At 45.3% G+C, this 14,118-nt stretch overlaps 1 protein-coding gene across 1 annotated transcript in view; it reads left to right on the top strand.

Annotated features, from left to right (window-relative positions):
- The window catches only part of ROCK1 (Rho associated coiled-coil containing protein kinase 1), a 3,300,884-nt gene that overhangs the window by 1,822,902 nt on the left and 1,463,864 nt on the right, over positions 1–14,118 (top strand). Inside the window, exon 15 of the mRNA XM_069620881.1 lies at positions 170–261. Coding sequence (XP_069476982.1) covers positions 170–261 — 92 coding nt within the window. The remainder of the gene's footprint in view (positions 1–169; positions 262–14,118) is intronic.

Here is a 14,118-nt window from a genome sequence, read left to right as displayed (position 1 = left end):
AACAAACATACAGTACAAGCTCAAATCTAAAGTGAAATGTTGGTTTTGATGAATTAGTATATATTACACTTAGGCACCTACTGTATTACTATTTGCGCAATTGTTATTTGGGCACTGACACTGTAGGAAATGTAACATTTACATTTCTGAAACATTCTTCCTTCTGTAGTTTCCACGTTGAAAGATCAATTGGAGGACTTCAAGAAAAAAAGCCAGAACTCCCAAATTACGAATGAAAAGATAACTCAATTGCAAAAGCAAGTAAGTGACAATTATGAATGTTACTTTTTGTTAAGACTTTTTAAATAATAAAATTCAAGTCAATAGGCAATTTAGTGGCATCTCTTCTTGAAACTGCTTGAGAGCCTCTTAGTGTTTTCTATAATGTAATAGTAACTTATCCTCATCATTTGTATAGCGCCTTTCCCCATTGATATGGTCCCAATGCGCCGAAGGCTGAATGCCCTCGGGGACCAGAGTCCAGGTATGGGTAGAATGTGTCAGAGGAGTTTAGAATGCGAGTGTGCATATCTAAAATAATGAACCACAAAATGTCCTCTTCTATATGTTCCTCATGGCCCCTGAACCCATCACGCCTACACTGTTGCCCAGAACCAGTTGCTATCCCGCCTGTAATTGTGAAATCTCCTGGATGTCCGCTAATGGCACCTGCCACCGACCTCAAATCTGTTACTTTTGGACCTTCTTCTGTTCCATGGTCATGCTGTGGTCCATGCCCTCCATCCAGACCTTAATGGCCGGAATAATAGCGGTGCCTTACCTAATAGTGATGTCTCTTAGCAACCATAAATACAGTGTACACAAATAACCTGTCATATTTTGTGATCTCTGAATCTCCCATTAATGCCTAATTTGCTTTCTGGACTCAATGACTAGCCAAGTACTTTAACCCACATATCCTGCCTTTGAGTAGCGTGGAAGTTTGTTACATTCCCATAAAGTATGGATAAAGCATCCAGTGCACTTCCACGACCGAGACAAAGGGAATTATCAGCCATTCCCTTCTGCTATATCCCGACGCTGGAATAATGAAGTCTTTGCAGAAATTTGAAGTGAATGATTATAATCCAGCTTGCAACCCCCACCTCCTATGAACTCATCGGTGCCTCTGCTCTAGTTGTACTTCCACCCTCCTTTTTGAGTGACTGACTTTTACAGAAGTTGTACCGTGAAGTTGATTACGTAAGATTTTGAAATTGGCTTCCAGTGGGGGGAGTATTTCAGCAGATAACAATGCCTGTGAAACTGCCTGCAGGGCATGTCAAGAGTTGCATATGCCTGGCAAAACTCATGCCCTGTCAATGTTACTTAACTTTACGGTCTCCAAACAAGGGGAGAGTGCCATCCTTTACAATATCTTTCAATGCTATAACTCCTCTGGCTTTCCAGTACTATTTATTCCTCATTTGCCTACCTCTACAATATCCTTATTGACCCAGATGCATGCTTACAGGAGGATCTTGCCCTTCTGTCCCTTGGCCCTCTTTACTGGGTGCCAGGTATGTACCACCAGCCACATAAGTGGGGAAAACCACCATGTGATGTCCTACTGTATACTTTTTTGAAGGGGACTACAGTATTTCTCTACATGTAGATATAAATTAGACGTGTCCCCATTCAGACATTTATTTGCCACCACCAAGTTGGATGCCCAACAATAATTTCCAACATCTGGAAAACATAGATCCTCTCCCCACCCCCTACACACTGACCAACAAAGTGTTTGAATCGCTATCATGGCTGTTTGCTTTACTGTAGCAGTTAAAGGTTTGCAGATTCAATTTTATCAAAATATTACTTTGGTATTTCAAGCAGACTTTTTTTAACAATATGTAAGTACCTGTGCAGCAGCATCATGTTTAATAACACTGCATTCCCCATCATTGAAAGCAGCAAGGCTGCCCAGTGTTCTCATCTGCCCCAAACCTTTTTCATTATAGGAACTAGGTTGAGATCTAAGAATCGCTGTGGATCCTTGGTGATTGTATGCCAAGCTATTTTAAGGGGAATTTTACTAGTCGCAAAGGGTAGCTGAGCAATGCTGCTTCCTCCTCCTCTTGTACAGGATATTGTGGTATTTTAAAAAAAAAAGTTTATTGGTTTAAAAGTCAAAAGCAATGCAATCTGACAAAAATAAAATCTTTAACATTGCAATTCCATACAACTGGATTCAATTAAAACATCTTACCCAGCCATAGAGATAGAATCAAAACAGAAACCTCATCATCCAAAACCATTCACAGAAATAGAAGGATGGCAGCAAGAACTTCATCACTTTCTAATTAGCTAGACTCCTAGTTGCTACTTTCTTCACCCCCCAATCAGGGCTTCTGCCTAGCACAGATTGAGTCATCTTCATCACAGCTATTACCAAACTCGTTTGCTCCCCAGACAAAACCTAATCCCACCATTCCTCATGGCTCAGAGTTTCTCCCACTCCCTTTTATTCCCCTCAAAAGTTACTTCTAGCTTGATTTAGCGACTCACAGCCGGTTACCAAATGCAGTAGTTTTTCAACCGATCCTGGTTCTTTACAAAATCTACACTGGGCGTTCACAACTCCTGGAATTTTTCTCAACCATTGGACCTCCCTTGTTCCGAGGATATTTAGCTGACACCTTAAAGGAAGGTCTCAGTAAATAGGAGAGGGACATTTCTGCAAGAATTAAGGGAGGCAGTTTAGACCTTTTTTTTCCATATTCATGGGTCGTCTAATTTCATCACGACCACACTTATCAATGGAATTCATTCAATCTAGATTTAATAACTTTTTTTTACTTGAAATGGATTTCTAATAAACTCAGCCATCTGAATCCTATTGGATAGCAAGATCCTTTCCACTTTCAATCTCCATGCAGCAACATGTTTATCCTGTCCCCCTTCACCCTCCTTATCTGGGTTCACAGTAGAAAAAGGTGTCTCTTCTGTCTCATATACACATTTTCTATACAGGGACACAGACTACCACACCACCATGGATTCCAGCGACTGCACCTTTAGTTGATATCTAATTGCTCTCACTGGAAGTGCATTCGGGAATCTCAAAAATGTACTCCAAAAGAATCCTTCCAATTTTTCCCATACTTTCCATGTTAGATGTATAACCGCCTCTGCTCTATAGCTTAAAACCTGGGCAACCTTTTGCTTATAAAAAGAGATGATTGGTATCATTATAAATTGCCAAAATCTTTGGTGGAAGGCTATTCCCCGGTTGGTTACGGTAGCCAACCTTGTTCTCAAGTACCTATATTGATCAACTTTGCTCATACTCCGGCTTATAGCCACTCCCAGATAAAGCATAGATTCCACTACATCTAATGGAGCTACTTCTACTCTCCACGTAAATTTCTCCTTTTTCCTTTTTCCTGCAGCTTTCATGGTTACAACTTTGGACTTGGCAACATTGATTTTCATGCCATTTTCACTCAAATAGGTGTTGAAAGTTGAAATCCTCCTTTGCAGACTGATCAGTGTCTGGTCTAAAAAGACCAGATCGTCGGCAAATAGGATCCAAGGCCCCACTTTCTGGTTTATTTTAGGAGCGAAGGCAGGCACCTCAAGTTGAGAGTCCACCAAGTCAGCAATATAGAGGCAAAAAAGCAGTGGTGCTAGGGCACATCCCTGCTTTAAGCCTCTATATGTGGGTATTTTCTGGGAGCGAAGACCCTTATCCGTCAACCTAATCCTCACTGAGGTGTTGGTATAAAGTGCTTATATTGCCTCCACTAGACCTAAAGGACAGTGCGAGGCTCTCAACTTGGCCCACAATCTTTTTCGGATGACCCCATCTAACGCCTGTTTGAGTTCTATGAAGGATAAATAAAGGCAAGAATCTGTTTCTAATGCCATTTCTTTGAGAATATTTATGATGAATAGATTGAGCAATGTACCTACCCCCTTGACAAAACCTGTCTGTCTCGGGACCAGGACACCGCTCATCTTCGCCCATAGCTTCAAGTCCCTAAGCAAGACTGACACAAAGAGTTTCCCCACTGAGTCAAGGAGGGCAATGGGGCGGTAGTTTTTGGGTTCTGCCCTGTCGCCTTTTTTAAAGCTCGGTACAATGTTGGCCTCCCTCCAGGAAGATGGAATTTCCTTGTTTAACATAATATGCTTAAACATAACCACTAAAAGTTTACCCCATTGTTCCTTATGCTTCTTTCAGGCCATCTGGTCCTGCTGCTCGGGATGAGCTAAGTTGTCCTATCATCATATCTGCATCATGGAGGTCAAACACGAAATTCCAAGTAGTATTTAAGCAGTCCCTGATGCAATGGGTTCTCCACCCCGGGTCTGCAAATAAGGAGGTATAGTCCGATACCCAATCCCCTTCGGATACCATATTGATGGATTTGGCTGGGTGAAAAATTCCCCCGTTGTTAGTTCCCAGGTATTTTGTGAATTTTTGGCGCAAACCGGCCTGAGCATTTGCTCTGCATCATTCTGTGCTCTGTTTATTTTTGATCGTTTGCACCGATTTCTAAATTTCTGCCTAGCTTTCCGGATTTGGCCTTGTTTGGAATTTTGTCCATTGTTCTTGATGTTTCTAATATCCATTCTCATCTCCCTTTTTCTCTTTACCAACTCTGGGTCATAGACATGCTTTTGTACCCAGTGTACTTTTATGTTATTTCTCTGTTGGCTGAATTCCTTCAAAATACCCCCGTATTCTACTTCATTGTGATGTATCGATCACTCACCTTGGTCACATCGCCTTGTCTTAGCCTTAACCTGTTGCCTTCCCATTCCAGATCCACCACTCCCATTGTGCAGGGTTTATTCCCCCTTTCCCATCCCTGGATCATAAGGCCTAAAGGTCATGGACGCTGAAATCCTGTGGCATAACCTCGAAGCTCTCAATCTTAACCCTTAGGCTCCTGGACACAAAGCAATAGTTGCTGCATGACTCCAACATCCCAGATCTTCACGTCCTTCTTCCAGGTATATCATCCATAGTTTGGGAATTTAGCATGTACATTTCTCTTGTTCTCATTGCCCTCATCCATTCCCTTTCCCTTTCATTCCATTACTTCCTTTCTAAAGTATGGCAATTTTTGACTATGAGTTTCATGTTTAGATCTCCACTTACGAAAATCGCATTGTCCAACTCAAGCATTACTTAGTCTGTTGCATTGGTTACAGAATCTGCAAGCTTAATCTCATTAGACATATTGACCCTCCAATATATGTTGATTAAGAGCAGCAGAATTTTTTGTACAGCCCCCATTTGTGTCAGCAGTAAGGCTTGGACATACGGATTAGGACAATCCACGTGCACTACACTCTAGTCCGATGTTGTTTTAACTAGGGTTAGCAGGCCAGAATATGGTCTTCCTATTAGGCCCATCGGGGCAGGATTCAAGAAAACCACATGACCTTCACATTGTGGTGCTGACCTCAACCAGGTCTCCTGGAAACATAAGATGTAAAACTTCCCCAGATCTGGGATCTTTTGTGAGAATAAAGTCCCAAAGCCTCTTGTATTCCAGGAGATTTTTTCGAGGTTCAGATCTATCTGGGTTGAAAATCTAATCTGTTTTCGGACTATTCAAAGCTCCTGCAAGCCAGTCCCATGATTTTGCCTCCTTTTTAGCTTCTACTTACAACTCCTCCCCCTGCGGATTTTTCTTCTGATTTGCAACTATGAAGGTCAGTAGGGTCAGGTCATTATTTGTAAATGCAGGGGGGTACCAACTTGCCCCTTCTCATTCACCTTAGACAATCTTAGCCCAGTATTTTGAATTTGCGATTCCGGGGTGATCTTCCTGTTTTGAAGTTTCATTTGGGACCGTTGCTTCTCTCCAATTTGCTTGGTTTTCATAACCATCTTTCAGAGACAGGACAAGCTCTTTCTTCGCCTTTGTCTTTAGATGTAAAATAACCCAATCAGTCTTTTTCTCCCGCACAAATTCCACAATTTTAATATCCTCTGAAGCCATCTGGTTTGCTGGAATAACACAGTTCAGCAATATTAGGCCATTTCTTCGATTTAATACCGGCATACTTGAGTCTTCAACAGTCCTTTCAACAAATATTTTGAAGCTTGTATGGTCATCGGCTTTACCACTTTCCTTTTTTCCTTTACTCCTGCTTTTTATATCGGGGTCTTTTGATTTGGCATCATCTTTTCCACTCTCCAAGTTCTTAGCAGCCGACTCCGGGGATGTTCCAGCAAGGAGACCAGTCTGTCTTTTGGCTTCCAATGTCTTAAAGGCCACAAGGACCGTTTGCACCCCTCGTTGATTCTGTTGTACTGTAATAGTCTTCTCAGTCTTTTTTTGGAGTTTAGGAGCCGGATCGATTTGGCTCTCGATTTTCACCCATTCCGAGGAGCTCACCTCCTTCCACAGCTTGTCTTCTTCCACTCTCTCCATTTCTTCGATCAGGTCGTTCAGATCTAAACTCTGCAGTGTCTCCAGTTGTAACTCTTGGGCTATTTCGGCTGTGTTAGTCTTCTCATTGGTTGGCTTTGGTTCCAACAGAAGTAGTTCTTTCCTTGCTTTTTTGGAGGTGGCAGGTTGTCTAATAGAGGTGGCGAACATAGATTTCTCAAGAACGCTCTTGATCCATTTGATTTCCTCTTAGGCAGCCCTGTCACATTTTTAGACTTCTTTTTAGGCTGGGGACATTCCTTAGGAGGATCGATGGTCCTAGAGCTACTAAGTGACACTTTATGATTTTTTGTCCCTTTTTGTTTGTTAAACATTGAGAAGCCATTACTTTCGGTAGCCACTTCCTCCGGTTTCTGAATAGTTGGGACAGACAGAGCTTTCTCCATCGGAATACATTTTTCAATCATTACCACTGAGTCTTCCAATACAGATCTTTCAGATCTCGAGGCACTCATAAGGTGCGCCTGCATCCATTTACAATCAAGCAGTAATGCCTCCATCATCACTGACTTTTCTGTAGTTTCTCTCCTGGCCAAATCGCACAACCGATTTTGCCAATTTACAGATGTTTTCAGCTTCTCTCTCCAGCCTTGAGTCCATTTTATTGGCCAGAGCTTCTAGTCCTGTCAGTTTATCCACAATGCCCGATAATAGGGCAGATTGGTCCTGAAGACTGTTATTTAGAGCCTCATATAATTTCATAAAGGCCAGTAAGGAGGTTGTTAGCGATGCAATCACTAATTGTTGCAGGAGGGCTCTGTCTTCAGTTCTCAATTGGCCATTTCCACTCCCATTCCTTTCCTCAATGTCCTCTAAATCTTCTGGGCATTCACTAGAGGAAGACGAAGAATAGGAAGTTGCCATAGAGGCTCGCGCCTCTGATATTTGCTTGTCCCCATTTTTTAAGGGTCTGAGTCACCTCTTTTTGCTATTAATCTGGACTGGCATTCACTCCGGTCAGTCCCCGGATCTGAGTGGAAGTTAGGGTTTATTTGGGCAGTAGGAACTCCCTCCTTAGGCAGTTCCTCTTCGACCCACCCCTCCGTTTGCTGACTGGCTGATTTACAACCTCCTGTCCGTTGACCCACCAGCATGGAGGGAGACGATTGACTCCGCTCCTTAGTTTGTTGCTCCACGACTACATCAGCCTGAAGTAAAGATTGGTCGGGAATCCGAAGACGATCATTGACCCGGGTCAAACTCAGCCATTTTTGTTGGGCTATTTTGAGGGTCAACTCAGCCAATTCCTTTGACTAATGGGTAGCCAACGTCATATTTTGGCACTTCCCTGAACACCATGCTAAATCCTTGTCACTATTTCCCTGGTCATTTTGTATTTCATCTGTCTGCCTCATTTCCAAGTCCGTCTGCCTTTCTATCCACTGGGGCGAAATAAGCCTTCTCTCCACATCCTGGATGGGAGTCCGCTCCGTGAATAGGTCTACCGGAGCTCCATGTGGACATTGCGGGGTAGATATTCCTATAAGCTTTCGCCCTGGACCTGACAATGGAGGCTTTGAATCTCTCTGTTAGTTCTCTAAAATATAAGACCTCTTCTCAGTCGCAGTAATGTCCGTAATCTGCAATTGTAGTTTCTCCGATATAATATTTACAGTTTTGTTCGATAGATAGAATTCCTACTGCCTCTACATTAGACTCCCCACCCAGGACGCCACCCGTGCAGCGCAGCATTTCCTCTCCCTGCCGGGAGTGGGAGGTTTGAGCTGTCTGAGCAACTTCATGGCCCTCATTAAAGCAGACATGAGGGGGAGACGTTGAATCGGGGAACAACGCTGACTGCTGTCTGAGTGCAAGTTTGCTGCAAGTTTCCTCTGCAATATTATGGGTTTCATGTACTTTTGAAAGAGCAGTAGCAAAGACTGCTTGCCTTCTTACCTCCTGCCGCGTGCGAGTCCCCGACACCTCAGCTGTATCGGAAGCTGCACTCTCCATTTTACAAGGAAAACTCTGCGCTGCTTACAGGCTAATTTAACAATCCAACAGTATCCCAACAGTAGATATTGCAACGGAACAGCCGAACCAGGGATTGTATGCCTGTTAGCCCGAACACCAGAACACTCAACCTCATTCGACCGAGGCTCCGCCAGGCGGGAAGTTATTAGAGGCAGCATGTTGCAATGGAAAGCAGCGAAGGACTCCGGTCTGATCAAAGAGTGCTATTCAGCCACTGTAAGTCCAGAACACTCAACCTCCTCACTGGTATTGGTCTCTCCCAATTCATCTCGAGGCCACTATGCCACCCATATTCCTCTGATGTCTGTTACTGTCGCAATTGTCAGGTCCTGTGACTGCCCACATCAAGTAGACCCCTCTTAAGGGAGATTTTCCTCTAAAGAGCACCACCACCAAGGAGCTATGAGACCTGGTTGTAGAGGGCTCGAGTAAAAAAGGGGAGATCAAACCCCTAATGGTTCTCTCCTCAGCTGACAAGGAAAAACAAGCAGTAAGAACAAGCTGCAGAACAATGATTCCATCACCGGTTTTTCCCCCATAGTATCCCCTCCTATTTGTGAGAAAAGACCGGGCTTGAAAAACATACTTGCAGTTCCACCTACCCAGCCAAATCGAGGGGAGACAAGGCAGGCCGATAACCGGGCCAGCTAGGGTAAAAAAACAGATGAGCAAATAATCTGAAGTGTTAGTCCCTTGTGCAGGAACACGATGATTTAGAATCGCTGTCTTGCTGTGTTTGCCAAGTTTCATCTGCAGTGGACCACAGGGTTCAGACTTTCAGACTTGCTCGCTCCCCGATTGGTGGTGCGTGATGATGTCATGACGTTCTCCCAGTGTGACAACACTGACGTCACGACATCCGTGATGGTGCGACTGTGTTGTTGAATCAAACTTATGAGGGCCGCCTAGGTCACTGCTCCAAACGCCATTGCAACTGCATGAGCGAATAGTGCCTGGGCTCACAGCTCCCGACAAGTAATCCTGGGCCTCCAGTATCTGAGACCTCATATGGTAAATTAATTTCTCCTCTTAGAGCAACAATCAGCTTAACCCTCTACCGTTCCCCGGGCAGTTGGAGACCCTTCCTTAGAGGGTCTCTACATGTCTGCTCAGCTCGAGGTTCTAGTTCAAAACTAAACATAAGGAGGTATAAAAGATACACCCTGTATTGTGCAGCAACATATTGAAAGATGTTCATTATATAAAACAATTATTCACAATTCCTCTGGCGAAATAATGACCTGACTAGAAATTGTATTCCACTGCATATTTTATTATTGAAAATAACAAAATGGGGAGTGGAAGTTGGTATATGGAGAAGTTAATTAAGTAGCAAATCAAACTTCAACCAAACCGTCTCATTCCTTCTCCCCTCTGAATCTTTCTGCAGCTTAACCCTCACTCCACTTTTCCCAGTGCTCGTAGTGAACAGTGACCTCTTGCAAGTCAGCTGTTTAAAGGTCTCGCCGTCAAAGTCTTCACTTAGTAAGTCAGGTTAAAGGCCAGCTTGGTTAGTGCTTCCCGAGACTTCTCATCTCCTAATGCTCATGATTTGCAAGCGTGTTCGCCCACTCTCTCCTTTTCCTCTTGGCCGCTGATCAAACAGAAATTTTTCTCTGGGGAGTCTCTCGAAATTGGTCTAAAATTCTTCAGTAACTTAAAGGTTAAGTATTACAATTTAGAATTCTGGGGTTTCCAACCAAATAGTGTTCTCCTTCATATAGACTCTCCAGGTCATTACTCCATCTCTTGTCAAGAGCTCCTTAATGATGATGATTCTGCACGTGGGTGGGTTCTCCATTGGCCAACAGTGGGATCGTGTCATAGATTTATTTCAGCGGTTCAGTTTGCAATTCTCTGGTTCTGGTCAGCAGTTTCTTCTGGTTCCACATTAGGTGAGGTTGGCTAAGTTGTTCTGCAGGGTAAGCCAGGGGTCTGCAACCTTTGGTTCTCCAGATGTTTTAGACTACAACTCCTGTGGGAGTTGTAGTCAAAAACATGCAGGGAGCTGAAGGTTGCGGACTTATGTTCTCATACGTCCCGTGCCCTTTCCTCCTTCCTTGTGGGCATCCCACCAACCTGGGGACGGTACCGTAACCTTTGGCAGTGGAAAATTGAGCCTCCCCTTTAAATTTAATATAGCACGCGGCATCAGGAGTGGGACTGCCCCACCTAGAACAAGACACACACTGACCGTTGCCAGCCGGTAACCCTGTGCTGCACTCCTAACCGGGAACTAGTCCCAAGTGGTAATTCTGCCTTGCAGAGACTAAAGACTCCCACATGGGAAGATTTGTTCAACAAGGGTCAATCTCAACAGTCTTCAAAGTGGTGTAATTGACTTTATCTAATGTTCAAATAGCAAACGGTACATTCGGCTCTGTCTAGCTGTGAGCCTACAAACAAGAATCAATCCGGCTGAAAGCAAACAGACATAAGACTGACCGGTTGTCGTTATATTGTCACATAAACCGATTTAATTTACACCACACTAATGCCTTAGAAGTGTGCAAAAAACTAATTTGATTCACAGATTAGTTCATACAAGTCAATTTATCATTCAAAAACAAAGGATAAAGTTTCAATTGAGCTAAAAGAACGCTCTAAACAAACCGTGTGTGGTAGAGAACAAAAGTAAAGTACACTTTATCTCAGCTAAGCCGATAAGGCAATTCAAATACAGGGTAGTTGTCACATTTGTGTTTCCCTGCTTCTGAGTAATTACATTTGCTCCGTTCAAAAGTTTTCCTAAAGACACTCTTATTGAGTAATCAGTGCCAACGCGTTTCGGATTATTGGAAATCCATCATCAGGGCAGGACGTGTTTTAGTTTCAACAAAATTCGGTTGGGATTCCTACAAGGTATAAGGATACACTCATTGGATTTATATAAAGTTTAAGAAACTCGAAAGGTAACCCTCATGAATGGAGATACACTAAACTGCTTTTCTTGATAAGCAGAGGTGATTCATGGTCACCTGTGTGATTAAAGTGACACAGCAGGCAGTTTATAAGTGTTAGATCCTGGGTGCAGAGTCATGCTCTAGAGTGCTGTTAATGTAATTCATAATGACTCACCCGGTCGGAAGACCCAAATGTCTCGCCAGGTGCAATGGCAGTATCGGGCTGTGGCTCCAATAATGAGCAACTGGAGGCATGGAGAAAAAAGGGGTAATATTAATTAATACGCTCCCAAGCCAGAAGGCTGTGTGAGACTGTAGCTTTAGTGTGGGCTATTAACCGCTATTTTTGAATCCGTGCTAGTTACACACAGAGACTAAAGTGAATCACAGTTCAACGTTCGTGATCATAGACTATTGGTAAATGCCTGCATTTCCTTGTAACTTACTTGGAAAAGAATTGCCCACGGGATGCCAAATGAAGCCGCCCGTTGTAAGGACGCGCTGCACGGCTCTCCCAAGCAAAATAGGTTGCCATGGGAGCAGACGCGCACGTGCATCCTGTGTGGGGCGCCATCTTGGTGTGGGACACCGTATCACGGGCGCGATCGTAATGCGTGAAGTGATCGTGTCTCTATTTGATCTTTTGCTATGGTCCAACTGGGTCATGCATTGTCTAACTGTCTAGTTAGTCCAACCACAAGCTGCATGTAGCGGCCAAACTCATGAGGCATATACTGAGTGCAAATGCGGTGCTGCGCGTGCGTGCCACAGCTACTGTTGCTAGGGACGCGCACGGGGCATGCGCCGCGTTGTCATTCTCATGCAGTATATTCACATACCATCCCTGATCTGGAGGGGAAAGTGCATGTGTGCAGAACAACTTTCGGGTAAGCGTGTCTTGGTTACTAATAACCCCCTATAGTGTGATGAGGCAATTGGATCTGCGAGACAGTCTAGTGGAAGTGCTAGGTGGGGAGGTATTTTTTTTAAGAGTATAAGGGCCAGAATTATACAAGGATTAAGAGAGAGGCGGGGGGAGGACCAATACGGCAGTAAAGAACTGCTTAGTGCCCCCACTACCCGCTTGATTACAAATGAGTAACAGTCAACACCGGGGGGTCGATGCTAAGGCATCCGCCTGCATCGCACCCTCATAGACTGTCATTCTGGTTGTCAACAATTATTTGGTTAGTTAGTTTCCCCATTTTGTTTTTTCAATGTTATTTAACTTCACTTTGGTGCCTCGCCTACCCCGACGCATGTCGGCTGCAGAAGGATTCACAAGATGTGCCTCATGCAATCGCGTGTTCCTGACCTCGGACCCCCATGCATTCTGCCTTGAGTGTTTGGTGCACGACCACCGCTGGGACACATGGTCGGCTTGCAGCGCTCTCGCTGACAGGGTATTGAAGAATCGGTTGCTGCGCTGGAGGGAGAACTTCATCACTCCACCCCACCTTAAGGACTTCATCTCCAGGGCCTCTCGTCAATACATGGTAGGCCCTCTGTTCAGCACAGCTCCACAGCATGGCAACTCCTTCCATGGTGTTCCCACTGATAGGGGTTCCTCAGATTCAGGTTCTGTGCAGGCCCGAGGCCTCTAAGGCTACCGGCTCCGAAGGCGAGGTGTCCCAGGGGGGCACTTCTGGTGCTCCGGTTAAAGACCTTAGGCCGTCCAGGCTACTGGCTCATAAACTGAGGGGCTCAGGGGCCCTACCGGCTGTCCTTGGAAGGGCGATAAAGTTTGTCCTCTGGATCGTTGAGTGCTGCCTTCAAGAGTCTTTCCTCAGCTCTATCCAAAATGGCTACCGGTACAGGTGCCAAGTGCGTCCAGCCTACCGAAGCTCACTCTGAGGTCGACCATCTTGGATCCAACTCAGGTCCCACCCGTGCTTTAGCCCATTGAATGGACATTGCGTCATGATCCCAGTCCCCTTCCCTCTGGAAGCGGCAGCAGATTGCATGCACAGGCAACTAGTCTCCTCAGGGATACATCTACCCATTGCAGCCTTAAGGCTACATGCCTCCGTCGCCTCTGTGCTTTGACCAGGAGCAAAGGCCATGTGCCTCGGAAGGCTGTGCCCCTAGGGACCCGGCAGCTAGCGAGGAACGCTTCTTTGAGCGCTTCCTCTTCCTCATGCATTCCACTCATATGAAGGGGCTCCTGAAGGATATAGTAAAGAAGCTTATCCCGCAGATGGTGCCTCCTCGCTCCCCTCCTCTGGGTGGAACTCCTGTTCCTCCAGCACTGCCAGTTCCAGTGCCTGTTCCTCCCCCGGTCCAGGCCCTAACGGTTGTTCAGACCCCTCCACCTCCTCCTGTACCACTAGCGCCTCCCCCTCAACAGCCGTTGGACCGGTCTTTGGTGCCGGACTTGGGGTGGGGAGGGGGACCCTGTCGGCACTGGTCCCAAGGCCCGGTCTCCTCTTTGTCTGTAACGGGGGGAGGGGCATGACGATGGTGACACCCAGGACGCTGAATACTCGGCATCTCTTAAGGCCTTTCATGACTACCTTCGTTGCCTGGCAGAGTTGTTGGGGGGGTCCCTCTGCCTGAGGAAGTCTCCCAGGAGTCAGGAATGCTAGCAGAGGTTTTGGGTGAGCGCACCACGATCTGTTCTGGCATTCCTTCACAGATAGATGTCCTGCAGGTGGCGCGAAAGGTATGGAAGAAGCCCAGGGACAACGCCCAGATGAACAAGAAGTGGGACAGCAGGTTTAGGCTGATGGACGTGAAGTTAATCCTCCTGGCCTCCCACCTGCAGCCTCATTCTTCAGTGGTGGCCGCAGCCTCTTTATATTCTAAACCATCATCTTTGTCGTCTTCCT

The sequence above is a fragment of the Ambystoma mexicanum genome, chromosome 5q, assembly GCF_040938575.1.
Source record: "Ambystoma mexicanum isolate Mex_15411 chromosome 5q, UKY_AmexF1_1, whole genome shotgun sequence".
NCBI classification, from domain to species: Eukaryota; Metazoa; Chordata; class Amphibia; order Caudata; family Ambystomatidae; genus Ambystoma; species Ambystoma mexicanum.
This window is presented reverse-complemented; position numbering and strand designations above follow the sequence as displayed.